Below are 19,785 nucleotides of genomic sequence, written 5' to 3'. Positions count from 1 at the left end.
CAAGACTTACCTCTCTGCATTACAGGCGAGGGCTGACTGAGCAGGTATCTGACATGTGTGCTCCTTGTGACAAGACTTACCTCTCTGCATTACAGGCGAGGGCTGACTGAGCAGGTATCTGACATGTGTGCTCCTTGTGACAAGACTTACCTCTCTGCATTACAGGCGAGGGCTGACTGAGCAGGTATCTGACATGTGTGCTCCTTGTGACAAGACTTACCTCTCTGCATTACAGGCGAGGAATGACTGAGCAGGTATCTGACATGTGTGCTCCTTGTGACAAGACTTACCTCTCTGCATTACAGGCGAGGGCTGACTGAGCAGGTATCTGACATGTGTGCTCCTTGTGACAAGACTTACCTCTCTGCATTACAGGCGAGGAATGACTGAGCAGGTATCTGACATGTGTGCTCCTTGTGACAAGACTTACCTCTCTGCATTACAGGCGAGGGCTGACTGAGCAGGTTAGCTAATCCATGGTAGAAAGCTCCTTGTTTAGCAACTTTGAGGGATACAGTCTGACCAGTCCTAGTCATCAACTCTGCAGCTCTGAGCAAAAACAGAAGGTTTTTTCAGCTAATTTAAGTCCATTAGTACAGACAATTGCAGACAAATTGTAATTTCACCCAATGGAATACATGAGCTGGTCATAAAAATTTGTCCACAAACACCAATACATGTTTGATGAACATCAAGGTGTACATGCAGGTAGAGGAGGAGATGCACTAATGACTCGTCAGGGACGTCAAACATTACCTTTCTATGTGTATGGGACATAGTTAAGGGGTGTGTCATTTCCTACATATTGCATCACAGTAGCCATTGAAAACATATCATGCAGTGGCGTACATGAGATTATGTCTCGACCACTTGATGTCCCAAATAAATTTAACACCTGAATTTATTATCTACCTATAAATCACTTTACATTGATGTCCTGGACAGATTTTAACATTCAATATTCCTCCTATAGAGCAGCTAATGTAAACCTTAATCCGATCAAAACATCCTAAACATTGGATGCTTTTTATATTGCCATTATTCAACAATTCTACACTATGGTAAACATTCTTCATTTTTGAACACATAATTTAAACCTAAACAAGACATTGAAAAAAATGTTTTCATTTCAGTCCTATTTTCCCCTGTAAACTACAACAGTATTTTAATTCAATATTGTACATTACCAGGAGTTAATTTTTGAAAAACTTACTTTTCTTGTGTAAGCCCAATCAGGCTCTTGCCATCTACTTCCAGCAGCTGATCACCAGCCTGTAGACGTTTATCCTGGAAACAAGAGGAGCAAAAGTTACAAAACAAGGGCTATAAATCTTGTCCTTGTAACAAAGGGCAAAATGTACAAAACAAGGGCTATAACTCTTGTCCTTGTCACAAAGGGACAAAATGTACAAAACAAGGGCTATAACTCTTGTCCTTGTAACAAAGGGACAAAATGTACAAAACAAGGGCTATAACTCTTGTCCTTGTCACAAAGGGACAAAATGTACAAAACAAGGGCTATAACTCTTGTCCTTGTCACAAAGGGACAAAATGTACAAAACAAGGGCTATAACTCTTGTCCTTGTAACAAAGGGACAAAATGTACAAAACAAGGGCTATAACTCTTGTCCTTGTCACAAAGGGACAAAATGTACAAAACAAGGGCTATAACTCTTGTCCTTGTCACAAAGGGACAAAATGTACAAAACAAGGGCTATAACTCTTGTCCTTGTAACAAAGGGACAAAATATACAAAACAAGGGCTATAACTCTTGTCCTTGTCACAAAGGGACAAAATGTACAAAACAAGGGCTATAACTCTTGTCCTTGTAACAAAGGGACAAAATGTACAAAACAAGGGCTATAACTTTTGTCCTTGTAACAAAGGGACAAAATGTACAAAACAAGGGCTATAACTCTTGTCCTTGTAACAAAGGGACAAAATGTACAAAACAAGGGATGTAACTCTTGTCCTGGTTACACAGGAGCAAAAGAAACAAAGCAAGGGTTATAACTCTGCAATGATATTATCTATCTGCAATATTTATAAAAGAAATGATGCTTTATCAAGTGAATGACAAGGCTAATACAGATATAAAAATACCAGTCATGCATATTAACTTGTGTCTCTGCTGGATGTTGGATTATAAATAAATAACATAAAACAAGATGTGGACAGCAGTTTTGTACAGGTACTACCTTTATCTAGCAGTAAAGCTTTAGTTTCTATTTCACTTTATACTACAATAACTTTTTTATTGTTATTACATATTTTAATAACATCTTTAAAATTTCTGGAAAACTAGATTCTAAATTAATCACTTAATTGCTGTTTTATTTACCAATATCAGGAACATTTCTGTTGTTAACATAAGGTAAAACTATGGTTAAACTAGGGTTAATATTATGCCTGAGAAATTACCATAAAGTAGCATTGCTACAATGAAACCAAACAGTAAGTAATGTCAGTGACATATCTGTCCGTCAGTCAAGCTATCTCATCAGGTGAGTTCACGGAGTATTGTTCTAGATAGGCCAACAATTATAAAAGGATGAAATGTCAAAAGTAAGGACTCGGAGGTCAACTGGAACCACCATAAATTGGTTGAGATTTTCCCAAGTCTCTGTCAAAAGGCAGGAGGAATCTCAGGTGTGTTTGATTACAATAATTGCTGAGGTGATTCTGTGACCAGACGTAAGGAAGAACCCCACACATAGCTTAACTTGTTACAGCACTTAGCACCCAGTGATCCAGAAAATGTCTCCGTGAAATCTCAATAACATGGGTATTAGAGGCTGTTTATTGTACAGTGTGGTACTACCAGGTCCTGTCGTGGGAACACATGTCTCACACCTTCCTTGACTTACATACCTATCTGCCATGTGATAACAATGTTGTTTTTCACTGTTGATGTTACTGTAACTGTTGTGTAAGTACATAACAGTACCTTACTTCTAACATCAGATTTGAAAGTGAGGGTTTTATTGACTTAAATGCATCAACCAACATAACAGTACATTACTGCTAACATCAGACTGGAAAGTGAGGGTCTCCTCGACTTGATCAACCATGTCCTTTTATGGAGGACACTCATTGATACCAGTCCTTAGTGTTTATATTGATCATGTTTTTATGTACATATTTATATTGGTATTTTATAATAATTTGATGATTACAACATTTACAAAGAGACATTCCTGAGTGATAATACAAGTGCTGTCAAAGAAATGATTGGTGTCTGACATAACTCAGATGCAAACAGTTAAACACTAATTTGTTCTGCAGGTCTGTACATCTGGTAATATCACAGAAGAGCCAGGCAGGAGTTATCTACCCTGTCATCAGTTTGTGTGTGATTATGCTGGCTAGACATGTCATTACTCTTCCCTTATCTGGTCATCTCAACCACCTGACCGTGACTTGATAAATAAAACCTTATTACTGTAACGCCTGGTCAAGCGACCAGGTGACCAGTACACAGTTGTTTGTTCAACACCAGATTGTTGTCTGCCTTTATCATTTTCACAGATTTAGTATTCAAATCATTACAGAAAATCTTCTGGGATTGTAAATACTTGCTATTATGGCACCACTATGGTGTGAAACTAGAGACCTCTGTATAAACACTGATTGGCATGTGTCAATATATACAGGATCTGTTAAGGTAAACTTGGCTAAAAAAAATACAGGATGATGACAGATTTGTGAATAAAACAGAAATTTTGGAACACCATTCATGCATAATGAATGATAAGTTCTGGGTGAAACACTTAATGAGAAAATGATGAGTGAGGTGGTAACATCTAAGTTAGAAATCTGTTGGTTATCCTCCCAGTAAATGTGGATAGGTCTACATGAATACTTACAAGAGCAGCAGCACCGCCTTGTACTACTGATTTGATATAGATCCCTCTTTCCTTTTGTCCCTCACCCTGCAATGTAATTTCAAAATTTACATACTATACAATAAAAATTTGAATAAGTTTTTAAAGTGAAAAGTAGAAAACTTAAGCAAAAACAGATAGCTTTTGACATTTAACAAATACACACAATAACAAAACATGCACCACATACAACACAATATACCCAAACATCCCCCCCTCCAAGACATATGACAGGTGTTCTATCAGGGTAAAATCCTACCTGACATCTGACACGTTCTAATCCTCCCCACAGATTATCAGACTACTGATAGTTTTATCATATAATGGGTAAGTTTTTTCTTAAAGACACAATGATAAAAATTTCATGGACTTAAAAAAACAAAGAAAATTGCATTGATTATCGAAACATATGGGTGGAGTAGTGAAACTGGATACACCAGAACACAGAGAACTAAGGTATTGTGATACAGACTTTTTATCTAGAGAGATACTGGGGGTGGGGAGTCTGTATCTCGCACCAGATGAAGGGGAGTGGCAATATCTAACTGTAACACATTGCTTCTGTCCAGGTGTATGTCCTCAGATTTCTGTGTAGTTGGGGCACAGATCCCCGCCTTAATGCTACTGAAATGTATTGTTCATATGCAAAATATCTTCATTTAATTGTAAAAATGATTTCAGGTTTAATTGGGGTGTATTTTGTGTCTACAAGATAGCAGTTTTCCCCTCAGAGAATGATAATAATCCATTTTATATGTAATAGCTAGTTTCTTACATCTTAATATTTTTACAAATATTGATTTAATTTTCATTCTTCTCCTTCACACTTTCAAAAGTTTTGAAGGAAATGAAAGCAAAAGAATGTGATCATGCTAGATCTAATTGAAATACATCTATCAAATTTTTCAAATGGGATATCGTCAAATAAAATTTTCTTTAAAATTTTCTTTTTTTAGTCCACAGTATGTGAAAATGTTCAGAGTATTTATAAACATAATGACTGTTCTTTAGTAATTTTGTTTGGGTGTATGATTACTGGTGATAAAACGCCAAGTAAGGGTTCCCTCATGTGTGGAATTAGTATAGAATAGCACGCTTGACTGAGTTCTGAAACAGGGCCAGGATGAGTACAAGGTTATACCGAGTCTACACCTAAGGTTCTTGTATGTTAAGAGATATACATTTATATATAAATATAAAGGTCATTGACCATTTCACATCCTGGAAAATAGCCAGAAAGATGTCTTTAACGCCACACTAAACCAAAAGTCACTATCTCCATACACCAACTATTGTACAACTCGCATTTACAGGTGTAGAGATGCTGTTTACAGGTGTGGAGATGCTGTTTACAGGTGTGATGACTGCTATGTCCCCAGTCTTTCATTGGTGATCTTGGTTATCGTTGTACATATTACATGCCCTGATTAACACAATTCACACTAGACAGCTAATTCAGATCTTTACAAATAGAAATATGAAATGTAACCTCATGTCAACAAATTCCTGTCTTATTGCTTCCTATTGTCCAGAATCTCCCACTAATACACATCTGTCTCATGTAGCCCAGAATCTCCCACTAATACACATCTGTCTCATGTAGCCCAGAATCTCTCCCTACTACACTGCTGTCTCATGTAGCCCAGAATCTCTCCCTACTACACAGCTGTCTCATGTAGCCCAGAATCTCCCACTAATACACTGCTGTCTCAAGTAACCCAGAATCTCCCACTAATACACACCTGTCTCATGTAGCCCAGAATCTCTCCCTACTACACAGCTGTCTCATGTAGCCCAGAATCTCTCCCTAATACACAGCTGTCTCATGTAGCCCAGAATCTCCCACTAATACACTGCTGTCTCATGTAGCCCAGAATCTCTCCCTACTACACAGCTGTCTCATGTAGCCCAGAATCTCTCCCTAATACACAGCTGTCTCATGTAGCCCAGAATCTCCCACTAATACACTGCTGTCTCATGTAGCCCAGAATCTCTCCCTACTACACAGCTGTCTCATGTAGCCCGGAATCTCTCCCTAATACACAGCTGTCTCATGTAGCCCAGAATTTCCCACTAATACACATCTGTCTCATGTAGCCCAGAATCTCCCACTAATACACTGCTGTCTCATGTAGCCCAGAATCTCTCCCTAATACACAGCTGTCTCATGTAGTCCAGAATTTCCCACTAATACACTGCTGTCTCATGTAGCCCAGAATCTCTCCCTACTACACAGCTGTCTCATGTAACCCAGAATCTCTCCCTACTACACAGCTGTCTCATGTAACCCAGAATCTCCCACTAATACACATCTGTCTCATGTAGCCCAGAATCTCTCCCTACTACACAGCTGTCTCATGTAGCCCAGAATCTCTCCCTACTACACAGCTGTCTCATGTAGTCCAGAATTTCCCACTAATACACTGCTGTCTCATGTAGCCCAGAATCTCCCACTAATACACTGCTGTCTCATGTAGCCCAGAATCTCTCCCTACTACACTGCTGTCTCATGTAACCCAGAATCTCTCCCTACTACACAGCTGTCTCATGTAACCCAGAATCTCTCCCTACTACACAGCTGTCTCATGTAACCCAGAATCTCCCACTACTACACTGCTGTCTCATGTAACCCAGAATCTCTCCCTACTACACAGCTGTCTCATGTAACCCAGAATCTCCCACTAATACACATCTGTCACATGTAACCCAGAATCTCTCCCTACTACACAGCTGTCTCATGTAACCCAGAATCTCCCACTAATACACATCTGTCTCATGTAGCCCAGAATCTCTCCCTACTACAAAGCTGTCTCATGTAGCCCAGAATCTCCCACTAATACACATCTGTCTCATGTAGCCCAGAATCTCTCCCTACTACAAAGCTGTCTCATGTAGCCCAGAATCTCTCCCTAATACACATCTGTCTCATGTAGCCCAGAATCTCTCCCTACTACACAGCTGTCTCATGTAACCCAGAATCTCCCACTAATACACATCTGTCTCATGTAGCCCAGAATCTCTCCCTACTACACAGCTGTCTCATGTAGCCCAGAATCTCTCCCTACTACAAAGCTGTCTCATGTAGCCCAGAATCTCTCCCTAATATACAGCTGTCTCATGTAGCCCAGAATTTCCCACTAATACACAGCTGTCTCATGTAGCCCAGAATTTCCCACTAATACACTGTCGTCACATGTAACCCAAAATCTCCCACTAATACAGATCTGTCTCATGTAGCCCAGAATCTCTCCCTACTACACAGCTGTCTCATGTAGCCCAGAATCTCTCCCTACTACAAAGCTGTCTCATGTAGCCCAGAATCTCTCCCTAATACACAGCTGTCTCATGTAGCCCAGAATTTCCCACTAATACACAGCTGTCTCATGTAGCCCAGAATCTCCCACTAATACACTGCTGTCACATGCAACCCAGTATCTCCCACTAATACACATCTGTCTCATGTAGCCCAGAATCTCCCACTACTACACAGCTGTCTCCTGTAGCCCATAATCTCCCATAACCATCAACTTGTCTCCTGTACCCCAGAATCTCCCATAACCACCAACTTGTCTCCTGTAGCCCAGGGTTTCTGACTATCACCCAACCTGACTATCTAGACCATAGATTTTTTTTTATTTCTACACAATAACACACAACACAAAACATTTATTAGATCAGAATAAAACATTACATACAAGACATAAGCTGAAATTTCATCACTGTATTCCAACAAACGATGAAGATTCAATATTCATTACATAACGTGGTGATAAAACTGATTTGATCTTTGTTGATTTTATCAAACATCTCTTTATATACATATTCACTTATATCAGTCATATAAAAATTAAATTCTGGATGAGACTGGATCAGATTTCAACAAAGTAGGTGTTACTTCATTTTCAATTTACCTAAATGTTGAATAACAACATTAATAAATAGAAAAGGTAAAAAAATCTTACATTTAAGAGCAATGTAAAAGCTAATGTACATGATTTAGACAAAACTATTTCTTTCTATGGTTTGTGTAGAAGCTTATATTGACAGATTTCAAAACCAGTAACACATGTTACAGAAGTGAGAAAAAATTATTTAGAATTTCATCAGCTGCCTCAGACTTATGTGTCTGGCACAGGCAGGTGAAAACTTACCTGTAATATTATGGCTGAACTCTATTCCAACTAGTGATCATCATGCTGTCTGTAATTAACTTGTCTCATTAACATAACAATATACATTAAGATTGCCAAATGAATGAAATCATTCCTGCACTTTCCCTTGGATCCCAGACCTTAGTTCCAACAGTTCCCATAAAGTTCCCATAAAGTTCCCATACAGTTCCATAAAGTTCCCATAAAGTTCCCATTTTGTTTTGGTATTTGTATTTCCCATAAATCCCCGATGTATTTCTAAAACCTATACTTCCCAAATTCAATAAATATTTCTACATATTAGGTCTCAATATCACTTACAGAATCAATTATTTCTTTATCTGTACAATTAAACCAGCACATGAAGCCTAAAAAGCTTCAATTGTTTCACAAATCATTGAGTCATCATTTATCTCTCAGTTTAAACAAACTTAAGGCTGTATGCCGCCTTATTAAGGAATGCAATACATGTCTACAATGTGTCAGCAGTAGAACTGGTCTTCTGACAAAAATTACAAGTTTTAATGGAACTCTTTAAAAGGAAATGACTTTCATCATATGGTATAAACCATACTTAAATAGCAAGTGTACCATTCAAAATGCATGATCAATAATTATATATAGGAGAGAATGATTTATGAAACAGTCTCGGAAAGTCTTGTTACTGTAGGTGATATATGAGACCTACATATCACACACGTCAGACAGTGATAAAGCTTTCACCATAGACAACTGATCAATGTCTGTTTCAGAAAGCAACATCACAACGAAATGCTGAAATACAGAATTAACAACATTAAAACTAAAGCCCTTCATTTCAGTAGTCTCTCTCACTAGTAACCTGACAGAGCTTTATAATACAGAATTAACATTAAAACTATTACCCTTCATTTCAGTGGTCTGTCTGACAGAGCTTTATAATACAGAATTAACAACATTAAAACTAAAGCCCTTCATTTCAGTTGTCTGTCTGGCTAGTAACCTGGCAGAACAATAATACAGAATTATATTCTGCGGGTTTTTTTTTCTTTTATTCTTACAAAAAATTTCATTCATGCATTATTTCTATTCATCAGCCAAGGCAACTTTTCCTTTTGAAAGTGTACTCAAATAATAAAACTTCAATAATTTCCATTTGAATTTGCAATCATGAGGAGACCTTTTCCTGTATTTAGAGTTACTCAACCATTCACCTTCAATAACCTTGGAAATATGTTAGCTTTCTTACAAATCCAATAACTTTTCAAAAATTTGCCACCCTGTATAATTTGCCAACCTGTATGCTGTAGCGATAAAGATTAACTGTGACATCTGACCCAGTACAGAGCTGGATGAGATGAAATTCCCTCATGTTACCATTTAAAACAGACTGGGACAATCAGCATGACAATTCCCCCTGACCCGACAGGAAGCTGACCTTATATAAGGCGGTACTTTGCTCGGCTTGTAACGGGTAATACTAATCCAGATACAAAAGACCGGAAATCTTCTCGACTGCCGACATAAATAAACATCGTCCTTCAGCTACAGCACTGCAAACATGGACATACCTTTCTGATATGTTGTGTTTTATTAGTGAACAGTGACATAAATAGAGTTTGTGTTTCAGGTATCTAGCCTCAATCATATCTTTATTAACCCTTATATCACAGACAATAAGAATTATTTGTGTGATGACAACAGCCTCAATCATATCTTTAATAACCCTTATATCACAGACAATAAGAGTTATTTGTGTGATGACAATAGCCTCAATCATATCTTTATTAACCCTTATATCACAGACAATAAGAGTTATTTGTGTGATGACACTAGCCTCAATCATATCTTTATTAACCCTTATATCACAGACAATAAGAATTATTTGTGTGATGACAATAGCCTCAATCATATCTTTATTAACCCTTATATCACAGACAATAATAGTTATTTGTGTGATGACACTAGCCTCAATCATATCTTTATTAACCCTTATATCACAGACAATAATAGTTATTTGTGTGATGACACTAGCCTCAATCATATCTTTATTAACCCTTATATCACTGACAATAAGAGTTATTTGTGTGATGACAATGTAGATGAATGAGATAAAACCATTGATAAACCATTTCACTGATCACCTGTGGTCTGTGAAATCAAATGAGATTGAAGCACTGATTAACCTTAAGAGCCTTATACAACTTTGAGAGTGCTTCATCTCCGGCTGAGGTTTGTCATTAACAGCCAAGTGTAATGGGTCAGTGTGGTTATAATTGGTCAATTGGAGGATTACTCCCCAGAAACTGTCCCCACAATGCCCCCTCACCTGGGCATAGAAACAGGTGAAAGAGGATCTATAATAAACCAATAATTGCTGTATCGTCCTAATACATCTCTGGTATACAGCACTGATCACACACTGATAATCTGTCCTAATCCTTATTACATTCGTATGATAATCCCACCATTAGTATATTGAGCTTGCTGAAACACGTCATCACATCAACATTGTACTCACTTCCTTCTTCCTTTAAATCAGTGAAGACTTTTATCATGTTTTATATTATGAAGTAAATCAATTTACACAGTAATATATTACATAAAAAAAACCACATCAATTTCAGTTTAAAAGTAAGAGCTACTGAATATTGGAATTTACCGTAAAACCCACACCAACATGACATTGGTTTGTCTGGCAGGTGAAAATTGTTAGAAATTGGCCCTCAATAGAAGATGGGGAGAAGAGATATCAATGTAATGTCATGCTGGTTAACTGTGTTTTATAGAATGTACCACAGTTTTGTACCTGTACTTTGCACCTGAACCTGGAGGAGGCAAACTTGACAAGCAACATTCCAGATCTTGTTGACAAAACAGGGCAATAAACAAGGGCCATCAACTACACATATTCCAGGGAAATCTGAACACACCACATGTTACATAGGACTGTGAGAAATCCATGGTAACATCAGGGGACTATCTATAGTTTCAGTATCTACCTAGCTGATGAGTTACATGACACTACCTGACAGGTTAATGATATATACCAACAGGAAATGAGGATCAACATGATACAGACAGAATAATACCGTGGTCTAAAGATCAAATTATATCTATATTGTATAAATAAACTTCTAAATATTATGGACAAACCCAAATTTGGAATTAATAACTATAACCATGACAACCATTAATGTACACTAATCTGTATCCCAGCCATTGGTCTTTTACTTTGTACATAAGATTTTAGTCCAGCACAAAATTATTTCCATGTATCCAAAAATTCAAAATAATCATGGGAGTATTTAGAGTATCAAAAGAATTCCACAATCCTACAAATTGTTACAAAATATGGTGATTTGGAAAAATCTTTTTAACTATGTGTGAATGTTGCTCTACCTGCAGCTTTTACTTTGAAGGTAATTGGGTATAATTGATATACCAATCACAGCAACTCGACAGCTCCCTCTCGATCAACACTAGTTATCATTATCTTACAGCCTGATCTGATGTCAGCTCACAATAACAGGTGTTAACATAGTACACCCAACTACATACTACAAATAACACTTCCATCACATAAACATTTAAAACTACTGACATTCCAATCACTCACCCAAACATTCCTATCATCAATATTATTTCCACAATTTACTGTAAAGGGTTAAAGAAGTGTGACAAAAGGCCTCTGTCTCAGTTGAGAGAACTTTTCACAGGACATAACTTACAACGTGTTTTAAATTGTGTTATTTTCAAATAATTACTATATGAACTACTTTGTAAATCTAAATTTCAACATACACGTAACAATGTAATATCTGATACATCCTTACAAAAAATCATTTTAAAATTCAATTCATGCTCCATATAATTACACACTGGTTAAACCACTAATCTTAATCTGTTTGGAATTTATGAAATACAAACTTTGTTTAGAAATCCTATTATAGCAGTAGGTATTTGTTTAAAAATGCTTTAAGGTAAAATTGTACCCAGTGAGGTCTCAAATATTTAAAATAAAAAAAGACAATATTTTTAACACACAGATTTGTACATAAATCTCATTAGCCGTTCTTATTGTTCCTAATGCTAGGGAATGATTCAGACCATAATATAGGATTTAAATGCTACGTAGGTATGCACATGTCCACTAAGTACTTTTATAACAGACCTAATTCGCTATCATATGACCAGCTACCACACATCTGTGGACAAAATCTCTAGACACCAGGGTACATATAATAGCCAACAGAAGGTCTCGGTTCAACACCGATCTTCAATCATTGTTTTAAACACAATGTTTCAATCTAAATTCCTTCCACAGAGAAAATCTGAAATCAAAAAAGAACTGGCTAGAAGCCAGTGTGAGGAACAATACTTAGAGCTTAACTGTCAAAACATTGAAGTAGATTAAGTATTTCTACCAGACAAACAAACGGTCCGTCTAAATGACACAAGAATGGTAAAGACACAAACATTCAAGCAAAAAAAAATACAAAAAATTTATCCCCTTTGGTTTCATCAATTACAACTTTATCCACGTAAATATAAATGAAAAAAGAAACATGAAAGAATTTAAGTTACAAACTCATGTCAATAGTACAAATCAGACCTATAATTTGATAAGGAAACAAATGACATCGAAATTCAAGAACACTTACCATAATAGCACTGTAAGATTTGTAGATAGGAAAGGAATGTACACCTACAGGTACACACAACACAGGTCGTCTATTACACCTTACACCGTTATTACATAATATTAATTAAATACAATTTTAAACATTTCCTACAACTTGATATAACAAGATTCCACCCCTATTGACAGTCCAGGAATACCTGTACACCTGGAATGTGCCCTTTAGTATTTTTGTCTGATAAGAATTTCTGGGCTAGGTATGAAATAAACAGTAGTGTTTTTACTAGGGAGAAAGTTCTTATGAATATAACCAGTTGTTTGTAGAGGCGATCCCTACTAATTCTTTAAATATGCTGTAATTCGTACAGATATTTATGCTATAAGTTTATGAAAGGCTGGTTGAGGACAACTATAACATGGATTTCTCACTAAATCTCTCAATCCTTGGGATCAAGACAACAGAAAGAGTAGGCATTCCTTGGGTGCCATGCTCGTCATAGAGAGTATCAAAATGCCATTTCCTGTTGACTGTCCATTGAAAAGATCAGTAAGCAAACATCACCTCTTGTGAGAAATACCGTTGTAGCTCAGACCCTTTCTTTCACAGACTTGATAAAAATCATTTATAAAAACAACAATCTCTTTTTCTCTAATTTCATTCAAAATCAAACATTCTACAGTACTCTTTGCTTTTACCTTTTACAAATTTCATTTTTAGTAGTAATCTGATATGAGGATGAAGACTCTACAGATTTGTACAGTAAACAAGGCCCCCTTTATGTACTCAGCACTCGTGCCTTGACCTTGCCTGGCCTTAAATGATAGGTTGACTTTGAACGAATCACTCTCTATTACCCGCAGGAACAACCAAATATGCACTCTATGAAACTTTGCATAACTTTGATGCAACAGAACATGAAAATAGAACATGTTCCTGCCAGGTACCTACTTAATTAAAGTCAAGTAAATCAGCCAGTAAAGGTCTAGCCACCTAGCCAGTGAAGATCTAGTCACCTAGCCAGTGAAGATCTAGTCACCTAGCCAGTGAAGATCAAGCCACCTAGCCAGTGAAGATCTAGTCACCTAGCCAGTGAAGGTCTAGCCACCTAGCCAGTGTAGGTCTAGCCACTTAGCCAGTGAAGGTCTAGCCACTTAGCCAGTGTAGGTCTAGCCACTTAGCCAGTGTAGGTCTAGCCACTTAGCAGTAAAGGTTCAGCCACTTAGCCAGTGAAGGTCTAGCCAGTCTAGCCACCTAGCCAATGAAGGTCTAGCCACTTAGCCAGTGAAGGTCTAGTCACCTAGCCAGTGAAGGTCTAGCCATCTAGCCAGTGAAGGTCTAGCCACCTAGCCAGTGAAGATCAAGCCACTCAGCCCGTGAAGGTTGAGCCACTTAGCCATCCGTATGTTCCTCCCAGATAACCACTGCAGGCCTAACTAAATAGCCACCACATCAATCCCTGTTTTGATGTAAATTTATCCTGCCAGGACTCAAGGGAAGGCCTATGCAACTTAGCCACTAATGTGTTCCTGTCAGGTTCCCAGTGAAGGCCTGTGCCACTTAGCCACCAATGTGTTCCAGCCAGGTCCCTAGTGAAGGCCTAAGCCACTTAGCCACCAATGTGTTCCTGCCAGGTCCCTAGTGAAGGCCTATGCCACTTAGCCACCAATGTGTCCTGCTAGGTCCCTAGTGAAGGCCTATGCCACTTAGCCACCAATGTGTCCTGCCAGGTCCCTAGTGAAGGCCTATGCCACTTAGCCACCAATGTGTTCCTGCCAGGTCCCTGGTGAATGCCAATGCGACTTGATTCTCTTTCTTACTTCATAAAGTTTATATTCCTCTTTAATAGCTGTTTTATATATCTAAATGCTGATGTTTTTTATCCTTTAGGGAACCCTATAGTTTTTGAAGTCTGGCGTCAACTACAGGTGAAAAGGCAACTTCCAAATATAGTCTCCTCGATCTAACAAACTACAATCATACATGGTACCCGTCCATGAGAACATTTTTTTCTTTTTTAAACAGGTAGCAAATCAACATATGAGAAAATCTCTATTTATAGAAAATATTCTCTTAAACTTGGCAACTATTGAGGGTGTAACAAAACTGCTTGTTACTTCAAAAGGCCAACCTTGTTTCCAAAGTCAAGAGAGGCTGTTTGTCCACACATTAGCTGTGACTTCTATACCACCACGAGGCATTGATCACTACCATACAAAAAGCCTAGTCCTAGCACCAGGTCTTATCAATAACTAATCATACATGATCGATAACAAAATGATAAATAAACATTTGCTTTGTTGACAGAATAAATGTACATACGCCTTACACAAAATCTAAACTACTGCTTTTTCTTTGCACGTTTTGGAACTGATAAGATGTGAGATAAACTAGCTCACAGTTTCATTTGTTTGTAAAAATGTTTGTTTCAGGAGTAAGTTTGTATAGTTATCAATAAATTAGCAAACACACTTGACATGCCAGACATTTTTTGTACTCTAACCAGAGACCTTTTCTAAATCAGAAATCCTCTGTCGCTAAAGTAACTTGCAGAACATTGCAATTCTTAACATTCTCGAGATATTAATTTCAATGAAACTAACGTGAGTCAGAACATGATAAATCAGAAATGAAATATTTTTAACAGAATTCTTTAAATGTATTCGACTAAAATTTCTGGTTTTGCTGTTATTTATGAATACAAGAATTTCCCAAAGTTCTAGCACCAGTGATATATTGTTTTATTATCTAGTAAGAGATGAAAATATTTATTTAAAATCTACCAGATGATCAGAGTCAGACAATAACAAGACACTGAAATGAAGGATTATAACAAGCAACATCAACATTTCCAAGCTCCTCACCCTCCAGTTTAACAATAGAACGAGTACTGATTGAGTTTTACAGGTTCATTGTGGTCTGTGAGGGATTAGAGGATTAGAGTATCATCAAGTACACAACACAGGTAAACATATAATCAAGATAAATACATAGGTATGAAGTAGACAAGATAAATACACAGGTAGACAAGATATGTAACATATTCTCTGTTTAAGATGCTATCACTAACACTCACAAGCTGAAAATACAAGTTTGATTAATGACATAAGGAAATGCAAGTTGATCCAAGTGATGTCTACCTTCCCTGTCTGTCTACACCCCATCAACACCGAGCCTGAACTTAATACACAAAGCCTTTCATAGTAAATCCTCCAAATTTTCACTTGGCTAACACAGGGGCCACTTACAAATCCAAGTAGAATTTTGCAGTCTTTAAGTTAACACATCCTTTGTAGAAATCCAGAAAATGATAGGAATTTTCTAACGAAATCCAACATACATAATGTATTGTTTTTTGTAATGAAATCGTGTGACAATACACCTGTGATATTGAGTGCCTATATACAGGTGTGTTGTACAGGTATAGCTTTAAACACTGTCCCTTTTCACCTGGTGATGATGTCAATCACAGGTAACTATCCACAGGTAGGATTGAAACATGCCCCAGACTCACAAGAACTGGTTATAAGTAATCCTAATTGACAGTATTGTTAGTGCCCCGCGTGTTACTCAGTCCCATGTCTGACAGAAGTAAGGCCGCATACACAATATACTTTGCCTCAAGCCTCAATTCAACAAGCCCACTTCTTTCCTAACACACAACAGAAAACCGCATTGATATGCAAATAAGTTCTAAGTACTTCTAAAACCATAACCGGTATGTGGTTTAGTTCAGGTGGCCCCATCTCTGTATATATCAAAAACACAAGCACGCTTTTGGCTGCAGTACAGTTATAATCGAGCCAAATTCTGGACATGTGGTTTGTTTGATACCACAGCTAGAACAGTCCAATCAGATTTCTGTAAATATCTGATTGATTACACATGCACGCTGTAACTATACAGGTAGATAAGGCAGGCCTACCTCACAACTTACAAACTATTTTTGATAGTCCATAAGTACTCCCACTTTCTCTTTTACCTATCTGAGCCGTCTCCTCACATATCAAGATTTCCTGACCAGTACTTCAGTCCTGACAGTTTTACAACACAGACAATATACCTAATAAAACACATTTCAGGTCTGACACTTAACACTTCATACTCTGATGCACTAATGAAATATTTCCACGTCTCATATATCTACATTGAATATATGTATTAATTTCTCCACTTGACTTACATTATTGCATTGACGGAGATTCATCTCCATAAACTAGGTTATTTATTTATCACACTGATCAACCTTTTCGGCACAAATTAATGTTGACATTTGTTTAAACAGGTAATTTCTAGTTAATTTGCTGATTCACTAAAGCAATCAAATTAATACTATTCTAGAAAGTATATTACTCTCAGTTATCAAGTTGTATCCATTCACATCTAAACACACTCTAACTAAGCCATAATGTCCTGATCAAATTCAATATGAACAAGATATCATTGGTAATTTAGAATAGATAAAAAAGACCTGCAATACCAGAAGTAGAACAGATCCTATCTGTTCTTGTCAGAGACAAACATTTAGACAAAATATTGAAATATGATTATAATCGTTGTGTGTAAATATAACATCTAATGAAATAAGTAGTACTGCAGTAACAACCCATTATTTACAATGACGCACAATATTACAAGATGGACATGTCTGACTGAACTTAGATTCAAGATCTCTTCTTTTTTCCTTTAGACTCGAGAAATTAATGTAATTTGATATATCTTTATAGTTTTTAGATATAAATATCAATTTCACCCATAAATTAAAATGATAAAGAAAAACAGTTTAAATCCTAACTAATTTCCTGTGTATAAATTGATCAGTTAATCGCAGAGACTGGTCAAGTTACTTAAAATTATCAATACAGCGGTACAGACACTGTAGGTAGTTATGTAGGGGAAATACAGGAGAACCAGATATCATATTACTGTCTGCTCCCACTCACTGCATATTTAACCTTGCAAATGTCATTACGGAAAGTATGACTCACTTTCTTTAAATGTGTCTTATTAACTAATTTGCCTTTGTATTTTTAAATGCAACAAGAAACATTTACAGTAAGTTAAACAGACACTTTACCAAATCATCATAGCAGTAAAGCAGGGATATTCAGTATGCCTGCTGACTTCTAACTACACACAGGTACAGGATATATCAAATTAGCTGTAATTTATTAATCCAAGGCACCATGAGATTGTGACAACTTCTGAGATCTGTGTCATAATATATCAGACTTGGACCAGCCTTACTTCACTGTATGTAATACAAGTACACCTTAGCTTAAGTCAAAGTCACAAATGAAATATTTCCTATTTAGGGAAAATTTAGACCATCCAAATTCATTCAGGTATGTTTAAAATTAAAATAATCAAATTAAAAACCAAACCACATTAATCCACAAAATAGTTCCTTTATTAGGGATGATAACCTTGTCAGGCTCATTTTTAACCGTATTGCTAATTATCTAACATTTCTTTAATTATCACACTTAAAATAAAATTTTGATTTATGCAATATAAATTCATCACTATATTAAACATTTCTCTCCCCCTATATACACAAGAATATTTACTTTCAGTAGAATACAACTACTTTGTTTTAATGTAACAATACTCATCATTTACATTTTAAAATACTTCAAATTCAACCACCAACATTTAGACTTCAGAAATCAAGTATAGTTTTTCCATCAGGTAACAACATACAAACAGGGTGAAGAATTTAAAACCATTGTTTACATGAGCGTTTGTGATACTGTCACATTAGAGTGGAAGTTTTACATTTAAATGTGAACAAAAGTCAGTATTTTTCACTAGGTGTCAGCCCCTCTGATTGACATGGCCTGAGATTTGCCTATTTACCTTGAGTAAATAGCCCTGGAATAACAGTTGTATCAGTAGGACTAGCATTACACACAGACTAATATCAGTCTATCATGTTAGGTTGTATTCAAGGTGAACTCCAAAGTCTGATACCATACAGTAACAGTTTTATACACAAGTCCATAATCCCCATATCACGGCATTACACCCCTCCCAAGTTGTATGACCTCACACATGACCTCACACAACAATTTGAGGTCATGCACACTGATAGTAACCATAACAACAGCAGAGATTATAATTCAAAAAAAGGAAATCTAGACTTGTGGCAATCTGGACAAAAGAGGTTAGTAATTAGCACACCTGGTCCCTAACAATCAAACTGTAAACTTTATCAGGGGCAGATAACTTTACATGCCACAAGTGACCTGGAACAGTAATAACTCCAAACAAACTTCAGGTTCTTTCATATATTACTCATACCATGACTCATGAATTAATTCTGTAAAATTGTTTTAAAAACAAAGCCAAAAAACCTGCCTCTAATATAACATTGATACTCGTAGAATTCACAGAATATATGAACAAAGTAAGTGTCATTGTTATCACCTAAGGGAGATAATTCTGCATGTTGTAAGTCAGCTGTAACAGAGTAGTTGTCCTGAAATGATATGAGATGGTAGCCACAGTCCAATAGCAACTGATACTGAGAACAGCTGAACTGTTTGTACTTTAAGTAAAACACATATTGTGATAAATTTTAGTGGAACTAGCCAAGTGCTTAAGTACCCAATTCCTTGAAGGTTTTTCATAAGAATCACTGGGTTATTGTGTTATTGGCTTTAGAGACAATTTTTGGCACAAATGCTACACTGAATCATCATTCATTTGGCAAAGAAATGTAATTGTTATATCAGATTCTGCTCACTTACCTTTGCAGCTGAGTATTTTACATTCTTATTGAACACTTTGACATGATATGTGTATGAACAGCATTACCTTAGCAGCAACAATACTGAGTCCCATGCTCCCATTGACCTTGTTGAAGGTCACTGTCATGACCTCTGGCTCCTTGGGGAGCTGTGGCCGTAGCTGTCTGGGTTCTGCAGCGGGAGGCTGCTGTGGTGTGGAAGGCCCTCTCTGTACAGCCTGAAATAACAAAGTATTATAAACATTACTACTAACAGTCAGTCAAATTGATTAAAATCATGGTAAATTAAATGTGATTGAAATTAATATCAAAGTCTGGCTGATTGCTGAAGGTCCATCAACACAAGATCAAATAGATTTAAAATGACCGTTACAAATGT

At 36.8% G+C, this 19,785-nt stretch overlaps 1 protein-coding gene across 1 annotated transcript in view; it reads right to left on the bottom strand.

Annotated features, from left to right (window-relative positions):
• LOC132545746 (afadin-like) overlaps window positions 1–19,785 on the bottom strand; it is a 78,348-nt gene that overhangs the window by 10,836 nt on the left and 47,727 nt on the right. The window contains exons 17-20 of the mRNA XM_060209434.1: window positions 19,475–19,624; window positions 3,868–3,933; window positions 1,214–1,287; window positions 431–549 (exon numbers count right to left, since the gene is read on the bottom strand). Of these exons, the coding sequence (XP_060065417.1) occupies window positions 431–549; window positions 1,214–1,287; window positions 3,868–3,933; window positions 19,475–19,624 (409 nt within the window). The remainder of the gene's footprint in view (window positions 1–430; window positions 550–1,213; window positions 1,288–3,867; window positions 3,934–19,474; window positions 19,625–19,785) is intronic.

Source organism: Ylistrum balloti, unplaced genomic scaffold (assembly GCF_031769215.1).
Source record: "Ylistrum balloti isolate Yb309-2 unplaced genomic scaffold, AGI_CSIRO_Ybal_v1 Utg369856, whole genome shotgun sequence".
Classification (NCBI taxonomy): Eukaryota; Metazoa; Mollusca; class Bivalvia; order Pectinida; family Pectinidae; genus Ylistrum; species Ylistrum balloti.
This window is presented reverse-complemented; position numbering and strand designations above follow the sequence as displayed.